The sequence below is a fragment of the Mya arenaria genome, chromosome 16, assembly GCF_026914265.1.
Source record: "Mya arenaria isolate MELC-2E11 chromosome 16, ASM2691426v1".
NCBI lineage: Eukaryota > Metazoa > Mollusca > Bivalvia > Myida > Myidae > Mya > Mya arenaria.
Genome location: NC_069137.1, coordinates 6,965,043 through 6,989,357, shown reverse-complemented (window position 1 = coordinate 6,989,357; position 24,315 = coordinate 6,965,043). Strand labels below are relative to the sequence as shown.

Sequence of the window (24,315 nt, the reverse complement as noted above, 5' to 3'; positions counted from 1 at the left end):
GTTTGGCTATCAGACGGGTTAAGAAGAACATTTGTTCATATATTAAATAAAACTTGATTTCTATATGCGTCTACAAGATAAGTTTTAAAATGAAATTTGTAGGGTTGGCATTTTTTCGTCAAACTAGATATTTATGAGTCTTTACCTCACCAATATAATTGTTAACATTTCTGTACTCTAACTCATTATTATTATTATTATTTTCTTAAATAATATGTGTCATCCTCTACTCAGCATATTCGATTTGAGTATCATAATGCCTGTTTTACAACATAGAATGCAGGAAGCTTTATTTAACACGGTTAATTATATATATATATATGCATTTGTGAGTGAAATTGGACAATCATTACCTCATCGAGTTGTTTAAGAGCTTCCTGGACCTCTTTATCCGTGTTAAACGTTGGATCGTTCAGTAGTGTAGACAAGTCATCTATAAATTTTGTGGTGGCCTGGTCTTTCAGGGCACTTGAACACTTATCCGGCATGTGCCGAATCTTGTTGGTAGAAGCACGAGCCTGAAATCAAAAGCTTTGCATCTATAATTGTGATTTGGTGGATCAATATTTTTGAAGAATATTTGTCTTAAAGCTGATATTATTGTGGATTTAAGGAAACCTTGACATTCAAAGGTCGTGAGCCAAACGGTAATGACGATATTAACTGCTTTGTTTGTTTTTCTTTGACGTTGTGTATCATGTCGAAGTACGTTAGTTGTGCAATACAAACTAGAGGAACACGACTAATATACTAATAATTTACGATGGCTCTGTTATAGGGTACAGAGTCACAACCAAGCATACATAACACGATAGTCGTATATATTAATCTTAGATACACATGTATGTGTATGCATTCATTTCATAAATTCCCTAGAACCTTCAGGGACACCCCAAACAAACAAACTCATACGGCAATCTTGTGTATTTATGCACACAAGAGAAAACCACACGATATAAACGAAGCCCGTTACATTCAAAATGCAGTATATTATTCAGAATTCATTCGTTTCATACCTGATCTGATGATGACTGCACAGCTGCTGGAAAACGTCTGCAGTTAAACATGAATGCTGCAATTCCATTAAAGTCGATTTGGTCAAAATTGGTTTTGTCGTCATATCCCGAGGGCTGCATAAACAACTTGGCGATTGAAAATGCGTCATTGTGCCAAGTGTCAGTCGTGGCGTTCTTCCAAGACGGTCTCTGCTCATGTCGTCGTTGGATTTCATCACGAAATTCGTCATGAAAACGACAAGAAAGTATCGAAGTGTCAGTTATTCTTCCGTGGTCTTGTGAACAAACGCTCGCTTGTAACGCCCCGAGAATGTCTGTATGTAAATGTGATGCCTCGGACTTTACAACAGGCAATATAGCTTCCCTGGTGATGAACACGGCCAGCCACTGTCGAAGCCAGTTTTGTGCCTCGGGACTGTCGAAAACACCCATATTTCCCGCCCGTTTCCCTTTACCCTATCCTACTCTCAATCTGCAATAAACAAATATTAAGATAAGAATGATTATAATTATATTTCATGACTGAGCGGTTCATCCCATCTGACCAAGAGTGTTTCGTGGAAACGAGGTGTTTCCGCAGAACACCCATCGCATTGTTTTGGATGAACCTTTTTTACACTCTTGGCCATGGAAGGTGCTTTTTTACCACATCAGTTAAACAAAATAATCTAATCAGTTGAATCGGTGTTTATTTTCAGTTGAATTATTAAATATAAAGTGTTTTTATTATAACATAATGAGATATATTGAATAAGTTTTCCCACTTTGCATGTATCTGAAAGTTATTAACAAGTATGTAACATTTACCATATTGTTAAACTGTATAGCAATGAACCAGACACCGTACAACTGGTGTATAAACTGAAGCGATTCGAAATTGATCGTCAAATATATTATTACATGAACATTTTACATGGTTTACATTGCACAAGCGCTCGTTTAAGATAGCAGAGCATAAGTATTAGCATTAGTTTTAAGCAGAGGACAAATGGCGAAAAAACAAATGAGGGTTTAAATAGCGTTATAATGCAGACGACCGCATTTTTAAATAACATATAGTATATTGTATGGTATGAAGGCCACAGGTGTCAACACTACTGAAATTTAAGACCGCTTTGACGTGTACTTGAAAGAAAAATGGCTTAGTAGCTAGAGGGGAATACATGAGACACTGGTAATAAGGACATTGTTTTTTTTAATTACTAAAAATCAAAATGACATCTGTTTCTGGGTTACTCTCGAATAGATAAAATACTCAAAGTTGATAGTCTTATTATTTTTATATTATATATTTGGGCGCTGCTTTTACAGGGAAATGATCGAACGCTCAAACAAAATGCATTGAATGAAAAAGTGTAAGGGCACCTAAACAAACTGATTTTGAATGAAAATATTCGAGCGCTCAAACAAATGGCATGACAGAAAAAGGCTTAGGGTGCCCAAATTGCTTTTCCATAAAAATGTCTGAGCGCTCAGAAAACGTCTAACACTGACAACTGGTGTAATTTCTTGAACCAACCACTTCTTATCAACCAATCAAAACAACAATATTTAAATCATTTTATTTGAGCTCTTAAACAGATTTAACTTGTTTGAGCGCTCGGACAGTTTGGCCTTCTAAGTCCCAACGTATGAGTTAAGCCATCTGTGTTACTTGTTCAATGTTCGAGCGATCAAATTTAAATTTCCAAAACCCTGATAAATTGAAATTCAACGCTTTTTCTTCATGTTATTATATAACACCGATAAGCTGAATTCAAGGCCTATGAAATTGACAAAAATAATACTCCATTTTATAATATAGTCATCTATGTTTTAAATTTGATTTGTATCATTAAAATCAAATGAGTTAGACATGATAAAGTATTAAATTAAAAATAAATAAATATGTGTTTCATACACCTATATTGGGCGCCTTTAAATAGGCACTCCTTAAGATTAACACAATTAATATTATTGTTTTATTTTTCCAAATCAAATAACGAATGATAAATTAATGTCGAAAACAATTGTCCTTTTGAAGGATACCGAGTTTAATTTGAAGGAAATGTGCACACAATACGGTATTTCTATATTATGGGACTATAGTAGATCACATTACAACTTTTAGCATTCACCAATCATTTGATATTTTTGCGTTTTCTGCTATTAAATACAGAGTTACAAACGTGTTATTAGTCATAAATATTTTCCATAAATGTATTATTTAGTAAGTAGTTAAAGGTTTATCAGTCAAAATTGATGTTTGTTATATATGTGCATATATTGAATTGGAATAAGAGTGTCATTTTACAACCAAACTCCATATTGGGTTATACTAACAAAAGCAAAAGACGAGTGATCTATCTATAAAACAGGATCGTCTGACAGTTATCTGTATTGATTATCTTACAAAATATTAGATATTGTAGAACATTTAAACATCCCATGGTGTCATATAATGAATTAGCCAAGAAACCTCACTATTTAAAAATGGCATTCAATGAAAGCCATTACATGGAAGTTTATTTATGTTAAGGTGCTTGATTTTGTTTCCTGGAAGTCTCCTGGAAGTCTCACATGAACTTAAATGAATCGAAGAATTAGGTAAAAGCTATTTATATTTAATTTAGATGTTAACAACTTCTTAAAAAAATGAACTATGTTTTAAAACATCTGACCTTTAAAACATTTTATGCTTTTCTTCGACATTTTACAATACAATATCCCCTTTCTTTAAAGGCCACACAAAATTGATATAATTCATAAATGTTAAACATCTATTTTGAATAACAAAATATATAATAATGATAAATCTAAGCAATATTAAATAAACAAGTGTATTAGTACTTCTTCATGCTATCGTAACAGGCATTTTCTTCTTTACAATTGAAAATTCAATAATTTAAGAACGCTCGAGTGTCTTAACTTACAATTTGGCAACATTGAATCTATCAGAAAAGTGTAAGTGAAGACTACCATTACTAAGTATTTAGAGCCACAACTATAGAAGGGCTTATATATTGCTATGCAACATGCTTCTAACCATGAGAAATAAATCACATATCTCCGACTAAATCATTATACCATTGTTGTTTGTACAAGCTACCCCAGGGCCCTCTCAAATATAACAAATACAGTTTTACAACTCAATGCTTTATACTTAATGTATAGGTCATTTGCTTAATTGTGTCAGACAAATCAAACAGTCTTTATATTTATATGTCAACACTGAAAGTGTCCCTAATATAAATGACACAAAACCGACAAGAGGAATGCTTGAATAAAATGTTGTGGACCTTATCTTGTATAGAGACTGACGAGACGTGTCAGGTATCAGCTATCGTAGTGCATACATATCATTTAATCAACTCTCAAAGAAGTTTTACTATATGGCAATTTTCTATGTAATATATTTTTGTCAAAGCAGTCATATATTACCTAGTTTGTGTACAAATATATATTGCATTAACGCAATTCATAACTAACATTAAGTGTTAAAGATGGTAGGCTTGGTGGAGCCCGGTTTCGACTAATGATTAAGAAGATCAAATACAAATGCGAGCTTTTAAGTGTTTAGTGCGAAATGGCTATCAAATGCCCTTATTATAGCCAGAATAAATATGCGAACATCTTATTTACTCAAATAATAAAACCAATTATCTACTAAAGGGACATTACGCCAAACTACAAAAGCGGAACATTTGGCGTGCCCCTCCTTCCAAAGAACAAGAATATTTCTGGTTTATATGTGGTGAAGGGCTGTGAGTTCCTCTCCTACCTGAACATCTTCGGCTTTCCTAAGTTGGAAAAGTGCAATCTTGTGTAACATATTACTATTTTTCTATGCAGTTTACTTGGACAATGAATGGGTGGGGGATTTTGGGAGATTGGGGAAGGTGTGGTAGGGTGGAGCGATGAAGTTCGGTAAATGTTGGCATTTATACCACCACGATCTTCAGTCAGGTAGTTGATCTTGTAATAAACTATTCAAAATGCTTGAAATCTTGAAATATTTTTAGTTTCCTTTTTTATCTTATCGATCAAAGATATGTTCCATTTAACTAGGACGTGGACGGTTGACGACTATGCACGCAGGATGTTTTGTTTGTAAAACGATACACATGTTTGGTTTTCCTTAGCCGATAACACGGAATGAATCATTCTTGCGCTATCTTCTACTAGAAAAGACAACTGTGAAAGTCTATATAATAGGAATGACTCCTTATATGAGTAAAGAGATGCGCAAAGTATTTATATAGAATCGATATCGAAGTACATACATGATATCAAAATGTGATTTTGAAAAACACTCTTCCAGATTTTAACTTTCCGGCTTTTTGGATGGAGTTCTCTAGATTCTAGGGAGTCACAAACGTGATACGCGATACGCTGAACTCCAGGATCAGCAATATTTGGTACCTAGACTTGCCTTATAGAGCACTTGTATGGGTGTCGGTGTGTGTATGTATGGCCTATCGGGTTTCATCGAATGAGTGTGACTCGCTGTAGTTATGATTATTTATAAACGTGCTTGTGTGAACAAACTTTCAGTATGTCTTGGTCAGATTTGTACATCAAATAATCGGATTCACAGATATATCTTAAATGCTGTATTAGAAAATCCCTGTCAAAATCAGTTTTCACTAAAAAAGGAATTTTAAAACCGACTTAAATGTTGCAAAATTGCAATTGTTTTTTCTTGGTTATAAAAGACTTAGTTTTTAGTCTTTCATAGTCTGACTATGAACAAAACAAATAATAAAACAATTAACCATAATATTACGTGAATAACGCAATATCTTGTATTTGCTTATCACGACTTTTGTAAATTCACTTATTTTATCTAAATATTAACAGCCATACATATGTTACATTTGCGTTTGTGTATCACTTGTTGTTTGCATATGGCATTAAAGATCTAAGGCTAGCAAATCAAATACATACGAAATAAATTATTCAACAAACAATTACATGCATATTGTGAACAATTCATAGAGGTATTGAGCATATTTAACATTTCAACATCAGCTGTAAAGGGGTTCATATCAGATAAATTCAAGTGCTTGTCGCTATTCGGCTGAATGTTTATTTGTATTGGGTTTCTAAATAATCCTGGTTCATGTTTCATTCGCTAACACGAGTCAAATGGATAATATTATCATCAAAGATATATGATTAATAGATGTTTTCATTTCCATAGCCTTTATGCAGAGACTTATATGAAAATAGTTTTGATAACATGTCACCGGGTTGTAATATTGTCCAATCATTCATTTTTAAACGTTATTAGTTTTTAACTTGTATGTAAGAGAAGCACTAATGAGAGAGATGTTTTTTGAAAGAGCAATCTTGAAATTAAAATCCAATCATTTACATTTTTTTTAAATATATTAAATTTTTTATATATTTATGTTCTATTCTATAAAAAAAATCATATTGCCATCAATTGAAGCATTAAGTCTTTGAAGTGTGTTTTTTTCAAGTTTAAAAGAAAAGAATACCTTTTTATTTTCAAATAGCGAAAAAAAATATTTTCACTTTATGTCACCGAAATAGATAATTGTTACAAGAAGTGTTTATTTTGAGTTTTAAACATGATGCACATGCAATTTTATATATTGACGATTACTCATGGCATAGCACCACCGTCGATCTGTTGGTCTACGATCCAGCGGTCTAGATATTATTGATTAGCATTATAATTGTAAACATTGTCATTAAGAGGAGTACAAGATATGCGGATACATAAAATAAATATGTCGGGCTATTACCGCATGTCTGAACGTATTAAGGCTTAATATCGATTTAAAATGAATTTGAACTTGCATGAACTAATCTGACCATGTTAAATGTGGAAGTATACCATGTTCTATGAAAATTTAGAATATCATAAAAACTGGTGTCTCAAACTAAATGTCGACAACTAAAAAATCCAAACAATGAGTTAAGGATCCCAACAAATGCTTTGAAACCAAATCAATAACTCATCTCAATACAAAGATTGAACAGAAACTCTGTCATCAGTGCATTTTCGAACTAGGATAATAATGAAATACGAAGTGAAAGAGTGATTACCAGGGCTCATATTTACTAATGTTTTGAGAGAGACTTCGCTTCGCATAATGAAAATATTAAGATGCATATATATATAGATTAAACAATCAACCAGGGTAATTACCTTAGGAAACCTGTTTCCTGCTGATCCCATATTACGCCAAATGTGACATACTGCCAATGATACATTTATTATGCATTTCTCATACTATGAAGGCAAATATAACATAAAATGTTATTGCCTTTTATTTCACTGCCCGTCATTCACTTATTAGCTATTCAGCCTCTCATCACAAACTAGCCTCAGGTGGTTTTGTATGATATTGCTTTATATATCACTGATAGTCATTCACTCATTAAATATCTTGTGTTTCACCACAAATTGTCATTATTGCAAGGACGCTCAGCACATATTACAAACTTGCATTCGAACTGCTAGAAACTGTAACGTTATGGCCGGACACGGATAAAGTCAATAACACCATTGAAGTATTACAGCGATTTTCACACACATTTAACACTAAAGGTGGCAAGTGCCAGCAACTTCAGTGTAATCACTACCGGAAACTAGACTAATCAATTCCGAAACACGCCGCATGTCTTTGTACATGTTCAAACGACGGATTGACGGACAGAGCAACTAGACAGGGTTATTACTATGGGAGAGCCACTTTAACAAGTCCGAATGACGCCGAATGTCTTGAGACATGTGCAAACGACGAATGGACAGACATAGCAACTAGACAGGATGATTACTATGGGAGAGCCCCTTTGACAAGTCCGAATGACGCCGAATGTCTTGAGACATGTGCAAACGAAAAATGGACAGACAGAGCAACTAGACAGGGTTATTACTATGGGAGAGCCCCTTAAACAAGTCCGAATGACGCTGAATGTCTTTAGACATGTGCAAACGACAAATGGACAGACAGAGCAACTAGACAGGGTGATTACTATGGGAGAGCCCCTTTAACAAGTTCGAATGACGCCGAATGTCTTGAGACATGTACAACGATGGATTGATGGACGGGACATTTTAACCGGGTAATTACTATCGGAAAGCCTCTTTTACAAGACGGGCGGAACAAATTGACCAGGTAATTACTACCGGAGAGTCGTTTTCAAATGTATTGATATCAACGCATGTGTTAAGCAAACGACGGATAGACGGACGGAATAAATAAATAGGGTAATTATTTTTAGTCTATTTTATAAGTCCTAAAGACGCCGCAATTCTTAAATATATGTTCAATGGACAGATGGACGGACGGAACACAAAACCAGGTATATTACTTTAAAGAATCCACCTTCACAAGTGACTATGACGTCGCATGTCATTTTTCATGTACAAAAGGCGGATGAACGGTTGTAACAAATAGGCAGGGTAATTGCTATTGGAAAGCCGTTTTAAAAAGTCATAATGACACCGCATATATTGAGTATATAAAAATGTTCCCAATGCGTAAGGCGACGACTTATAATTATTTGTATATACATGAAGCCTCATATAGTTAGTGGCTATTTACCAGAATTGTTCTATCCTGACCCTGTGGGCTCTTGTTTGTTATACTTATGTAATAATTTAGTCTTTAAAAATCTTCTTGACTAAAACCACGAGGTGTCTACCATTGATGTTTAATATGTATCTCCATGTGTAAGGTTTGGTTACATAAGTTATAATGCTTATAGTTTGGAAATATAGTACTATGTGTATTTTGGTTATCATACGCCAGACATGTAAATTCAATGGTACAAGTCTGATTTTACAGCATTGAGAAATTCAAAAGAACCTTGACGATTTTATCCCGCCACCTTAACGACGCTTTCACCATTTTCTATGCAGCTCGCACGCTTTTTAGTCTTATGCTTAATCTAGCCCATTTAACAGTGCCCCCTTGTGGTATGAGCCATTCTTTTTTCAATGCTTAGAACACTGTTACCAACATTCCCCTAAAGGAAGCCCTAGTCCACCAGCGCTTTCAGCAGTTCAATTATTCTTTGTATGCATATGTTAATCAGTTTCGTTAAACAAAAGTATCTGTTTACTTTCTAAAGTACATGCCTGAAAAATCCCAAGCCTTATTCACCAGTTATTCACCAGTTCGATCTTTCATATTACAATTCTTAAAAAAAGCACAGTAAAATAAATAATTTCGAGTAAAAGCAATGCCTTATATTGTTCATGTATATAAGTGTAAATAAACCATTGTCATATCGAAATATCATGTCCCGTCCGTCCGTCACCCTGTCATGAGCTCCATCTCTTACTCCATATTCATATCGAAATTACATGTCCCGTCCGTCCATCACCCTGTCATGAGCTCCTTCTCCTACTCCATATTCATATCGAAATCACATGTACCGTTTGTCCTTCACCCTGCCATGGGCTCCTTCTCTAATTCATTATTCATATCGAAATCTCATGTCCCGTCCGTCCGTCACCCTGTCCTATGCTCCTTCTCTTACTCCATATTCATATCGAAATTTCATGTCCCGTTCGTCCGTCACCCTGTTCTGAGCTTCTTCTCTTCATTTCTCCGCATATTTTTTGAGGTATTGACATCAAACTTCATACACATAAAGACTGTGTTTAGGAGAAGTATTGTGCAGATGAACCATTATTTGTTAATGATTAAAGTAGAGTTATTGTCCTTTGTTTATTCTTATATTTATTTTGTTACTTCTTTCAATAAATGAATAACTATAAGTTTAGAGGTATTGAATTCAAATGTACAAAAGAAACATTATTATATATATTTTCCCTCTGTCTTCTTACACTGATTAAGCAAATACTATAGATGGTTATACTTGATATTCAATACATGATCAATTACTACCACAACAGTTAACATAACAGTCAATTCTATATAAAATGGCTATGTTTTTAAAACTTAAAAAGAAAAGTCCATGCCTTATTTCACATATATTATAATCCATATTTCTAAATATGATTTATAACTTAGGACCATTTACTTAATTGACGCCTTTTTACCGACGCGGGGCATTACAGGGACATACATTACTCCAGTTATACTTCTTATTTCAAGAGGGTGGTTTAGTTGGGTAATTAAATACATCTAGTAATAGCTCTAGATAGCTTTTGTATGTTTGTTTCCACCAGTGCAAGACCGGGTTAAATGGGTATTGTTTCTCGTGTTTCACTAACCGTCCCAAGGCAGACATATTCAATACATGATCCATCATTATTCTGCTATTAAAATAGCAAGGGTTAACATAACAGTCAATTTGCGGTGCTTGTTTACTTGTATGAGGTGTTTATAGATCGTGTGTCAAGTTCCATGTCGTTTAGTTTCGACGACTAGACTTCACCTGAGTGAAATTTGTCTTTGCTTTTATGAGAATGAATGAGTTTATTGGAAATAAATTTAAAAATAAAAAAATTGTATTAATTAATGATATTTGAGAGTTGAAGTAAAAATGTCTTAAGAGATGATTATAATTATGAGCAGATACAACTGTTTTGTTTTTGCCCCTAAAATGTATAGTAATTAATATCCAATCAACATTACCTGGTACTGTGTTTCTGATGTTCAGTTTATATATCCATGTCACAGATAATATCCAACCCAGGTGAAGAAAATAAACAACACAAAATCTGAGCTGGGCCTGAAACCTTCCAGCTATTTTAAACGAAAATCTCCTCGGCTACAAATCTTACAAATATCTACTCTTCATTTATATCCGATTTTATTCCAGCCAATCATACACATTAACATTAACTAATCCTTTTTTTCTTCTCCTTGGTAAAACTACTATAACTGTATCCCAGAAATGTTGTAAAACTTGTGCACATTAATATTCATCTCCAGTCAACACTTGTATCATAAAACCACTACACCGCTAACACTAGAATTTCTGACTATCCACAACAGAACATTTAACTAATATCATTTCTTGACAAGAACTTATATCGCATTCTCTGTTCCCAGTATATTACTTTCAACCTCCTTAGCAAGTTTTATGTCATTTCTAGGTATTTCTGTTCAGTATCTGAATGGTTTGTAGATTTGGTAGCACTCAATGGTTTTGTAAACTTGGTTAAGGTGGTAGCACTCAATAGTTTCAGTTTAGAGTTGTCTTGACTCACTGTCACCTCTCAAAGCTGCCAATGTAAGTTCACAACGGCTAAGAGCACTGTTCTCGATACTTGGAAGAAAATGATACAGGAGTCGCCTAACAGTTTTATGTATACATTAATTTTCGTAGCCAGACATTTACATTGTCTTAGGGAAATTGTAGGATATTCCAGATCTATTTAATGCTCAGACCTTAGATAAAATATGCACTTAAGACTAGCAGAAAATCCGTCCTTGATGGGTAAGGCTGGTCTGTGGATGCCTCTTTGGGAGATGCTAAAAATCACAGTTTGTAAAATCCTTCCTTTGTTATCAAGGCGACATCAGAACCCTTGGGAATATGAAATTTTTGGTGGTGTCTGCAGCTTTCCGTTGTTGAATCCTTTGGCCTGAAAATAAACAGAACACTTTAAATAAAACATCATGTATTGACTGACAACTTAAAAACACAACTGTAGGCTTATAATATAAACATGCCTTTTTTCAGGCCACTTTTAAAGCTGTTCTCTCACAAATTTACCATATTTACAAATGTTTTTTTTGTCTGGAAAGTGCAAATGTTTGCATAAATATTATCGTTCAAAAATTTATGATTTATGGAGCGGTTTAAAAGAAATGCTCAAAACATCACTTTATGAACTTAAATAAAAAAAAAATTGTCAGCAGTCTTATATAACTGGTTTCCATGGATTTTTGCAAAAATTGGCTCATTCAAAGACAAAAAATAAAAAAGTTAGAAAAACGGTAAATCTGTGAGAGTGCAGCTTTAAGGTAATTTAGTCTTTTTTTTATAAAAAAAAAATACTATTCTGTCTGATGATCTGGGAACCATTGTCTTCAAGCAATGACAAAATCAATGTGAAACACAATTCTGTAAATCACTAAATCTTAACGATCCATCACATTACTAATAGGCATAACACATGTGTCCCCAACAATACCCTATTTTCAAAGGCAGAATATGGCAACTGCATATAATTTAAGTTTCAGATAACCCATTATTGCTTCAAGACACCTTCATTTTTCACGGGAGATCCCTAATGTTCCCTTGTTTCCAGCCACACCAGATGTTAACATTTCACAGTTCATGGACTCAAAGACAGAATATTAAATGTGTAAAGTCGTAAAAAATAAATGAGAAGGAGCAAAAACAATTCATGTGCCCCACAATTGGACTTCCCTTAAAACCTTCAAACACTTTCGCTTCCAACTGAAACCATAATAATTATTTCATGCAGAAAATAAATCAATGTTTCATTCGATTTCTATAATTGGGCAGAATATGGGCTCCATTTGCAAGATTACATTGTTCACAAAGGGAAGCCAAATTCACAATTAAATCCAAGTACACAATGTTTTAGTCCCTTTTTCGAGCAGTTTTTCTATGGTTAATATTCAATGTCCTTGTGTGGACAATTAATGTGCTCAAGCCTCATTTCACTCAACATAGAGAAAACACTATGAATACAACATGGTGTGCGTGTGTGTGTGTGCATGCGTGCGTGCAGGGCTTTTTCTATAGTACCCACGGGTCCGACTATCGGACCCATTCCCAAAGCAAAATATAAGATATTTTTCCCAATCTTCAGAAAAAAATCCCAATCCCCCCCCCAAAAAAAAAAAAAAAAAATTTTAGAAATTATTTTTACCTGTACTGGTTCATTTTCAACATCCTAATAAATTATGTCATGTGAAGTTTTTTTGGTAATTTAACTCAGAAATCATTGATTTTCATCACATTCAGAAATCGGAAATATGAAATATTATCTGTCATGATTTATTGCAATAGAGATTTACACCCCAATGAATGATATTTCAGCCATTGTGGGTCTTTTAAAGGGGAAAACAACTAATATTAAATCATTACCTAATTCGCAGGAGACTAGACAGCTTTTTCTTTTAACTGTAAAATTTCCCAATTTTGGCATTTTCACGACGCAAAATTTCCCAAAATGTCTAGGGTCTTTTTCCCAAAATGGGCAGAAAAAGCCCTGGCGTGTGTGGGCGTGTGCGTGCGTGTGTGTGTCTGTCTGTCTGTAAGCTTGTTTATTATAATCGCACTCGGGCAAGGCCCATTCTGAGTGTGCTCTGATTAAAGCAAAGTGCACAGACAGAATGCAACCCTGGTTAGAGATACCCTTGCTCTTAAATGTGCACCAGTGAATACCATGCACTGTCACACAGGACCCCCACTTAACATCTCTTATGGAAAACAATTAGTTGGGTTTTTTAGCGGAGCAGCAGGCCCTTGCAGAAATTAAATTGGATTTCCTAAGTATTCTTAAGAATATCCTAAGAAATCTTAGGATTTAATTCTTAGAATTTCCAATCTTTTCCTATCTATTCCTAGGAATAAAGAGTTGGAATACTTTGGAAAACATGGGCGGTATTGGCCCCACAATCCAATGTTTTCCTAAGTAGTCCGAACCGAACCTGGATGCAAAATTCCTATCTTTTCCTATGTATTCCTAGATGGAAAACATTGGAAAGCTTTGGATTTTTACCCATTGGAGTCAAATTGGAAAACATAGGATTTGTTAGGAGTTCCCAAGAATTCTTAGGTTTTCTTATCATTTTATATCTACCAAATTCTTAAGTAATCCAATGTTTTTCTGAGTTGGAATACTTTGGAAAACATGGGCGGTATTGGCCCCACAATCCAATGTTTTCCTAAGTATTCCGAACTGAATCTGGATGCAAAATTCCTATCTTTTCCTATGTATTCCTAGATGGAAAACATTGGATTTTTACCCATTGGAGTCAAATTGAAAAACATAGGATTTGTTAGGAGTTCCCAAAAATTCTTAGGTTTTCTTATCATTTTATATCTACCAAATTCTTAAGTAATCCAATGTTTTGCTGAGTGATTAGTGATAAAGCCTGTTCACCAGAATGCATGTGAACACACAGACAAATTTACAGACAACATGTCATGTTTTAAGTTGCACATGTCGTAGAAAACCATTTGATATCAAAAGGTACATTATAACTTTCTTGTTTAAAAATAAAAATGTCAACCACTATCATGAAAAAAAATTAGTCAACAAGAAAATAGAAAACACTTTCTTGTAAGCTCCAGTTTTACGCAACCAATTCCATTTCATCATGAAATGTAGATTACTTTTCTTAATTAAGGATTAGTCATTTAAAACAAATATATTATAATACATTACAAAATCAGCTATTCTTTCATACCAACATATGTTGTTGGTTACATTTCTAAAAGAACAAATACTCAATTGCATTATTTAATACATAACTGTTGGCGAAGGTCTTCAACACCATGATCAATCTAGAGTAAACTGCAAGTCCTTTTTCTGCCTGCGATACGCACAGAACAAGATAAAAGTACTCCTACTGTTTAACCGAAATGAACATTTTTTTATTATGTATTAAAATTATAAGTAATGCTCACATTTTACTGCTTTTATGCTGTATGAATGCAGTAGGGTAAGCAAGCAAATGACCCAAGATGCTCTAACATGCTTTATGAAATTCACTCACATGCCCTTCTACGCTCTTACAGCATAAACGCAAGTAAAACAGTTATCTCTCTTTAATTATATCATTATATTTTTCAAACATGTACTTTTAACCAATGTGCATGAAAACATGGATAAAAAATTCAAACTAACACAGTTTATAAGTTATTGTATTTAAGAAACAATAAATATCACCTGTACATTAATGGTTCATAAAGGTCATTCTGGAGTTTAAATGCATAGTTATTAATGACTTAATTTTTGGCATCAGCGGGCTAGACTCACAGTTTTGTATTTACTGATAAAATTAGTTATACAGTTATTTTTTATTCTAGACAGCGTATTAATTGATTCGCATTTGTCATTTTCCATGTATGGAGCTTCTTTAGTCCATCAAATTAATATCCATGTCAGTGACGTCAAGCGTGTGCTTTTTGAGAATAACATGAACTATTCAAGAATGACAATTTGGACAAATCATGTTCATGAACTCCCACTTAGTAAATGAACTTGACAGTTAATGAACATGATTTTTTCAAAATGTCATTCATGAACTAAGTTCATGAATAAGTAAATGTTATTCCCAACAGGATGATAATTTCATCATTACTACATGTCCATTTAGAACAGTTTTAATTTTTTATGACACTTAACACAATTAGAAATGAGCCATTGAATTGCTCATTTCAGTCCTTGACATTTACATCTAGTCTCTGTAGACAGGTCCGTTTTCCTTATACACTTGATGAGGAAACGCATCTGCGAAAATATTTTTTGCAGTCATTCTTCTCGTGCTTGTTTTTGTTGAAGTGATCTTTTCTTAACTCTGGAAGCTTTTGTCTGAGACTTTGACATCCATCTTCCAACCTGAAAAATATTTCTTTTTTTATTTGTACTGCCAATAGTTTCCAAATTTCTAACGGCGAGTTGGTTATCAAATCAGTGCAAATTAAGATTTCAATGTCACAGGTATATAAATTAATGATATATTATTTTATTTGTTCGAACCAAAGTGCTCAAATATATTAAGTCTGATTTTTTTTTAAAGATTCTTAATAGTGTTTGTCCGTTACAAATAAAATCCACTCCACACATCCACAATATTGTTTTCAAAATCAATGTGCATTGAAAAATAGTCTACTCACTGATGGATTTGGCAATTTACAGCTTTGAATGTTTTTCTCCTTCACTGGTTGATTCTTTTGTGGACTGATGATTTCTTTGTTAGCTCCTTAAGTCCGGCTAAAATAGACGAAACATCATTTCAGACCCTAAACTATAATTTGCTTGCATAGTGGTTATTTAAAAGGTCTAGGGTCAGCAGCGATGCAAAAGCCCATTGAAGGACCACAATTTAAAATGTTAAAAATATCAATTTCTACTTAAAGTTTTGAGGTTCAATATTTCACAAGCATGACTCATATCCATTTATCCATTGCAACATGGAAATCTTACCATGTGCTTTAAAAATAGTCTACTCACTGATGGATTTGGCAATTTACAGCTTTGAATGTTTTTCTCCTTCACTGGTTGATTCCTTTGTGGACTGATGATATCTTTGTTAGCTCCTTTAGGCCGGCTAAAATATATGAAACATCATTTCAGACACTAAACTATAATTTGCTTGCATAGTGGTTATTTATTTGACAAAATATAATAAAGAACTCACAACGTTGTTGAATAGGTAGTCTGGGGCATTTTGACATAAAAAAAACAAAACAAAGTGATAAGCAATGTCAAGAGACTTTTTTGAATAAATGTGAAAGTTTTTTTGATCCAAAATATTAATTAATCTTTTATTGTAAAAATTGTTAACTCCTTACTACCCCAAAACATGTTGCCAATAATATATGTTTCACACCCCTAAAAGATCGTTCCTCAAAACTATATAAAACATGGACTTTTTAAACGTTTTAGTTTTTGACCTTCCCCACCCACTTTTGCATCACTGCCGACCCTTTATGGCAATTGATTCTTTTTCTAGACAAAATTAGCTTACATACATTAAGAAACAAATATAATAGCTGTTAAAATATATAACAATGAAGTATTAGCTGTACGCGTAAGTCACAAACATTCATTTAACTGTGTTTCTACACAAACGTATTTCGTACGTTTGTCGCGAAAATGTATTACAACTGTTGTGATCTGGGAACCAGTCACATTATTCATTTATGATAACCAGTCTAATAGAAGCTGATGTAGGGAACCAGCTAGCAGGAAACAGACAGACTTTGACTGACCACGACTGAGACCTGACGGACTTATTACTTCTTGACGATCATCTTATATCCATCATCATCCGATACATAGATTCGACGCTAGTGCTCATCTTTATCAGGTATGTTTGTATGGATATTAGTTATTATGTCGGGATCACAATAATGGCGCTGCGACTTAAACTGGTACATTTTACCTGCGTTTAAATTGTTGCCAAAAAGTCTCAATTTTGTGGTTGGCAGCCATCTTGAAAATTTGTGTTTCAAGATTTTCAAATCATTATATTGTAATTATTTCTCAATGACATGTTGAGAATACATTGGATGTATGTTATATTTATGAATTGCAATTGATTTGGACCAACTTTTGATATTTTGGTTCGTTATTTCAGGATTTAATATTCTGAATCTGATACTTTCACTTTCACTTTGAAATTTATCGGAACAGGCTTCCGTTTTATTTTCAATTGTAATATTGCAATAACTGTTCAGTGTAATGCTGAGATTACATTGAATCATTGAATTGTGTATAACATGCAATTGAAATAGACCAATTATTGGCCTTTTTGTATCATAATTTGAAATTTTGAAATTAGCCGGGAGATTTTCCGTTGAATATTTCTATTTCATCTATTTTGTTGCACTAAAAATTGTTTACTGACATATTTTTTGTGCATGTCTTGTAGAATTAGTGCGTATTTCATGCATATTACATTCCGACGTTAACCGGAAGTGACGTTTCATTGACCGGAAGTGGCGTGTTCATCGCCATAAGTTGGGGAATGTTCAGCTCTCCTATACCTGAGGGCGCCAGTTGCTAACGTTTGACGGTGAAGTAAGTTAAAGTTAAACTAAACATCACATCCAAATTGTTGGATATTGGATGTCTGACAAATTAGAAATAATTGTCGGTGAATACTACAATGTTAAAGAATCCAACTATTGGATATAATAATTTTCACTAAATACTACTGTGTCAAAACAACGACAACAAGAGTCTGATATAATAATTGTCACCTATTAACTAGGGTTGACTACTCTGTGTCAAAGAATCCAACTATTGGATATATAACAATTGTCACTTAATTCTAATGTGTAAAAACAACAACAACAAGTGTCGGATATAATAATTGTCTATATAAGTGTTTGGAAGAGCTATTCTAAATTATTGATAATTTTGTGATATAAATATAGATTAAAGATTGAATTACCAAGACTTTGGTATATGTATTCTGTAGACAAATATTGCAAGCTGGGGAGAAAGAGTTTTACAGAGTGCTAGTTATTTATACCAATTATTTGGTAATAGTCATAATGGATGAATATAATAAATTGACAGTTTAACCATAAAAGAAAAAATTTCAAGAAGAAGTGGATTGTTCCTAAGTTCTTAGGAAACACATAGGTATTTTGAAATTGTGATTTTATAACGATGATAAATATAAGTAGTCAAACTGAATTAGGTTGTATTCTTTGAGAAAATAAAATCATAAAAAGGGTGTTAACTTGTGCAATCATTAATTATTTCCAATATTTTGGAAAATATTAATAAAAACTAATAAAGGTACTATATCTGCTTCTGGGAATAAGAATTTATTCCAAGAAATTGGATTTTCACCTTAAAAACAGCATTTGATTTAAGTTTGCTATCCGTTACAAGCATATCTATAATAAAGTTTCCAAGTAATTTGGAAAGTAATGAGATGAAATGAAAATAGCCAAAGGTTTAAATACAACTAAGAGTTTTAGGATAAGGTTTAATTTGGTGAAAAGGGGGAGATGTTTAGGGTTGTATTAAATTAGAGAACTATGAATAAAGCAAGTGAAAAAGTAAGGGAGGCACAAAAGTTCAAAGCCACAAAGTTCTAATAATTAAACTGTAGGAAACTCATGGCATATTCAGTTCCTCTTGTTGGTACATTACCACTAGTGTATCCATCAATGCAACCAACATGTGCGTACCAATCCCATCTACCATTTCAACCACCCAATCCATATCAAATGGGTTCATTTCCGACTATGATGCCGCCTTGGATGTATCAATATCCCATGAATCCATACATGATGCACCCACAAATGCAACAAGGCCTGGGAATGAATGGCATGTGCCCAGGTTACATGGGTTATCAGCCAGGGTACCAATGTGTACCAAATGCTGGTTTCATGAATGGGGTTAGGAATAATGAACCTAATAACTTGAGCAGTGTACATGAGGAAATACCTCAAAGTAAAGTTCAGAACCCGATTTCGGGTACGTTAAGGGATAGTGGAGAAAGTATTGGGGTTATGAATTATGAACCTAATAACTTAAGCAGTGTTCATGGGGAAATGCTTCAGAGTAAAATTAAGAACCCGATGTCGGGTATGTTAAGGGATAGTGGACAAAATACTTGTATAAGTGATGCCCAGGATAGATTGGACGATTTAGATAGAGGGTCCCACTTTGACAATTTGGGTAAATGTGGGGATAGAGAAAGTAACTCCCGAACAACAAATGATAATGTCCGGGAAAGAAGGTCCCAATATGATGATTTGGGTAGTTCTGAGGCTGTAGAGAGTGACTCCCGACCCACCTATGGTAATGTTCGGGAAAGAAGGTCCCAGATTGATGATTTGGTTAGTTCTGGGGCTAGAGGAAGTGACTCCCAAATAACAAAGGGTAATATCTGGGAAAGAGGGTCCCAATGTGATGAATTAGGTAGATTAGGAGCTGGTGAAAGTAAATTCCGACTTTCGGAGAGAAATGGCCTGGACACAAAGTCCACGGGAGACAAACTATCACATCAGTTTAGGTACAAGGAAATAACCCAAGACCAAACATGTGATGAACGTGCCATAAGAGAGAGGCCAGCTACTGTGGCACAAGTAATGGACAAAATGACTTGCTTGTGCCAAGGATCTAAACCCATAACGAAGGTGTCCGCAGAGAAAAGCGTAGCTGCGGTCGCTCAAATGTCCCAAAGTAAGATACTTGAAATCCGGGTGTCCAGACATATTGGACTAGATTATTTGAACTGGGGGAGAGTAAAATCAAAGGTACTGATGTTACGCTCAATTCCAACAAGTAAGCGATGTTTTCAATATGCACGAATGGGGCATTTCCAATCAGATTGTCCTGAACATCATCAGGTTAGGGTTAAAATAAAGTTGCAAGGAAAGCTTATTGTGGAAAGCTAGAAAGGGTTGTTGGTAGTAGTTTTTATCTCAAGTGCAATATTGATATTTCATGAATACAACACTCAACAGTTCAGTTCAATGTTTTATCAACAGTTTATGTTTTAACAACAATGTCCAACAAATAAAACGCATATACCACTTCAAGAGAAACACTATCAACAGTACATGTTTTCTCAACACTAAATGTCCAACAAATAAAAGCATATACACCACTTTTAGAGCACCACTTTATTCAAAACATTCACCCATAATAAATGTCTAAATTAATAAAAAGGGGGAGAACTGTAGAAAATAACATTAAACAAATCAAAGCACTGAAAGCACTTAAAATAAGTTCAAGATTACCAAGCATGATATAAGGAATCATGATAAATTATTTTACAGAAAGTTTATTATAAATGAACTTGTATAACTAGAATTTATATTGCTGCAGACGCTATTGATAACGCTATATGATTAAAAGCGAAGTGTATTGAGTTGCAATTAGGTGTTCAGAATTATTTAAAATAAAAACCTGAAGACGTTATAATTGTTATATGACTTCATCACAAACAGAGATTAAATGTAGGATACACTGTGATAAATGTAAGGATATGTTTTTATGAGCGCTGTGTGAATGATAGAGGAGAGGAGTGGGTGACTTTGAGTATGTATGATTGAACGGCTTGCGAGAAGGAGAATAAGGGCATCTCAGGATAATGGAATTTGATTTAACTTTACAGGATGACAGATTCCGAGTCTTTGGAAGGGAGCCCAAAAAGGTCATGGAAAGAAACAGAACGGATAATTCCAATTAATCCCGATGATATTGTACGGGAAATGGAAACCTTATGTTCTCGCAAAGTACAGATGCCATCTGCCAAATTATTGATCTTTCAATTAGGTTTGGTCAAGGACCAAGAAAAGATTAATAGGATTGTTACAGAACAATGTCAGATTGCACAGAGTCGTAGAAATTTTAAGTTCATCCGTGAGGCCAAACGCTATGCAGATAATATTCTAACGACCGAATGTTTAAAATCATTGGAATCAATTTGGGGAAAGAGTAACCAACCTATTAAAAAGGGAAACTCCTGTTTATCAACAGACACTGGTGATGACGTTTTTTCTAGTAGGGATATTCGCTTTTTGGGAAATACTGTTAAAAGTGAACCGGTGGACTCTTTCAGTGTTGACTCTATTGTTACCCCAGATGAAGTTATCCCAAATCTTTTGGGTGATGAAGATGATATGGCAAATGACTCACTATTGAATTTAGAACCCAAAGACTTGGGTGGAAATCATACAACTGAATCAATTTCAAATGACTCACTTTTGGATTTAGAACCCAAAGACCTGGGTGGAATGCATACAACTGAATCAAATTTAGATTTGGAACCCAATCTGTTGGGCGGTGACGAAAGAGTGGAAACTGAAATTAATACATCTGTTCCCATTTTGGATCTGGAACCCCAATTTTTGGGTGAAGAGGAGATGGTGGAAACTGAAATTAAAGACTCTATTGACATCTCGTCTAGTCAAATTAATGAGACAATACTACCTGTGAAATTAGAATCCAATATATTGGATGAAGCTATGGAGGTTGACATGAATAACAATATAAACTCAAACTCAAATGTAATAGTAATCTCAGATGATGAAACCAGTCAAGATCCACAACTTCTAAGAGATAGGACATTAAGACAGAGAGGACCCAATACTTCAGTTCCAAACAAAGGGTCAAAGGTGCGTATCAATGACCAATCGTGTCCACTGTCTTGTGGGGCTTTCAGAAATCTTCGTCAACACGTTGAGTATCATCATCTTCCAAAACAATTTCATCAAAAGAACATGAACAATTCCCAAATGCATAATTTTAGGCTTGAAAGTTTGTTTTGGCTCGCGGAGAAAATTGTTAGCAAACGTAGTATTGTCAAACTCTATCATTATTGTCAAAAAACAATTTGGATTTCCAGGAATGTTCCTATTACAGATGAAGTGAAGGAGTGGTTGGAATTATGGAAAGAACTTGAAAATTGGGATTGTCCCAAACATTTCCAGTTTAACCCAATTAATTCTTGGGCACTGGTTGGACATTGGAGGATCCTTTTAGAACTTATCCAAACTCTGTCAGTTGAAGATAGGCATCAATTTCGTAGAAACATGCCAGACACTCTGGAAGTTACTCTAACTGAAGGAAAAAGAACAGTGCATTCTACAAACACAGACGACGCTGCAGTCCAACTTTCTACTCGTTCGTCTACAGTACAACCAATTTCTATAAACACTTCAACGGCACCGGTTCAACAAGTCAGTTCAGTGCCAACAAATTCTGAAGCCATGGACAACAATTTTTCTGTTCAACAAGAGATTCCAGTGCCAACCAAACCTAAAGCCATGGATAGTCATTTCCATTTAGACCGCTCACTGTTCAAACTAAATTTAAACAAGTTCAGCTCTACCCAAGATTTGATAAATATGTCTGTGGGTTCAATTCCAAGAAATGAGGTGGAAGTAGTAGGTGGAATAGCCAATTTTTGCGATCCCAAACACTTTTTGGGAGATTATACACATCTTGGGCATGGTTTTTCAGCCTCTGTAGGAATACATCCACGGAACGTTTCATCCATTGACAGTTTACCGTCAATTCTTTGTAAGTTAGATCAACAATTAAAACTTGCCAATGTTGTGGCTTTGGGTGAAGTAGGATTGGATCATACGGAACCAGAGGAGAAGTGGGAGAACCAAGAGAAGGTGTTGGTAGAAGTTTTAAGTTTGGTCTCAATCCGGACTCCCGTGATTCTACATATAAGAGATCAAAGGGACAAAGAACCTGGAGAATTATACCGAAGATGTTTGAATCTCATCAAAACTAGTGGGAACACTGCCAGAAATCAACCTTTTCATTTACATTGCTTTACTGGTACAACTGAGACCATGAGAAGTTGGCTGTCTGAATTTCCCAATACTTATTTTGGGTTTACTGGAATGGTCTGGTTCTTTGACAATTATCAGCAAGCAGCACTGCAGAAAGTACCACAGAATCGGTTATTAATTGAAACGGATTCTCCATATCTGAAAATGTCAAAAGCTGCAAGTATGAACAATCCCAAATTCATTGGGGATGTAGCTGCTGAAATAGCCAAATGTCGGAACTCGACCGTAAAAGACATATGTAGCATGACTATGGAAAATACCAGACGTTTATACAAATTATAAACGACAAGAAGATTGGAAGACAAATAAGCCATAACTCAGATTCGTTAAATAACATTCAATTTCTTTGTACTATAACCCAATGGTTGGGTCAAACTTTTATAGTTTATTTGCATATAGCTCAATATGTGTATGGGCAGTTATGCATGGTAATTAGTAATCAATATTATGTGATAACCCAATGGCTGGGTAATTTTCAAGTGAGTAATACTCAGTTGACATTCATTTATTTATATATGTGTAGATATTTGTAAATATCAAACATTTTAGTTAATGGGGTATCATCCAATGGTTGGGTGTTTTTAAGTGATCTTTTTAATGAGAATTTGGGAAGTTTTCACAAATAATAATTTCCCAATTGGTTGGGTATATTTTAGCTTTGTCAAATTGACATAAGGCTTATTTACTATTTTCATATATCTAGATAGATAATGAAACATCTTAAAAAATAGAAGGGGGAGGTGTGTTGTGATCTGGGAACCAGTCACATTATTCATTTATGATAACCAGTCTAATAGAAGCTGATGTAGGGAACCAGCTAGCAGGAAACAGACAGACTTTGACTGACCACGACTGAGACCTGACGGACTTATTACTTCTTGACGATCATCTTATATCCATCATCATCCGATACATAGATTCGACGCTAGTGCTCATCTTTATCAGGTATGTTTGTATGGATATTAGTTATTATGTCGGGATCACAATACAACAAAACATATTTGCTCATTACTTCAATATGTTGCTATGTTATTTTAAACAATAATGTTAGCGTAAAAGATCGTTATAAAAGTAATTGAATTACACCCCTTACTTCGCTTGAACTTACCTTAAATAAACGAAACAACACTTCAGTTGGCGCATTATTCCGACAAAAATAGCGGGAGTTCGAAATTACCTCCGCCAGTGAAGAGCGTTTCGTCTTAAATGCGTAACCGTTAGAATATATAGCTACGTTAGAATTTTTATTTTTTAGTAAATATTTGAGAGACAATCAATTACAAGCAAATCAATTGCATTTTTCCCCATTCTCAGAGATCATGGTCCATCTAATTTTATTTCTAATTAATAAAGACGTAAGCGAAACCGAAAG

The 24,315-nt window shown here is 34.4% G+C and overlaps 1 protein-coding gene and 1 long non-coding RNA gene across 2 annotated transcripts; one reads left to right on the top strand and one right to left on the bottom strand.

Annotated features, from left to right (window-relative positions):
- Positions 1-14,506: 14,506 nt before the first annotated feature.
- On the bottom strand, positions 14,507-16,681 carry LOC128222572 (uncharacterized). The gene is made up of 3 exons (XR_008259168.1): positions 16,114-16,681; positions 15,777-15,873; positions 14,507-15,498 (listed from the first exon to the last, which is right to left on the bottom strand). It is a non-coding gene; the product is annotated as an uncharacterized LOC128222572 (long non-coding RNA).
- Positions 16,682-20,717: 4,036 nt separating this feature from the next.
- Positions 20,718-23,227, top strand: LOC128222571 (uncharacterized). The gene has a single exon (XM_052931647.1). The coding sequence runs from the start codon at positions 20,751-20,753 to the stop codon at positions 23,223-23,225; it is 2,475 nt and encodes an 824-aa protein (XP_052787607.1). The 5' UTR covers positions 20,718-20,750; the 3' UTR covers positions 23,226-23,227.
- Positions 23,228-24,315: the final 1,088 nt, after the last annotated feature.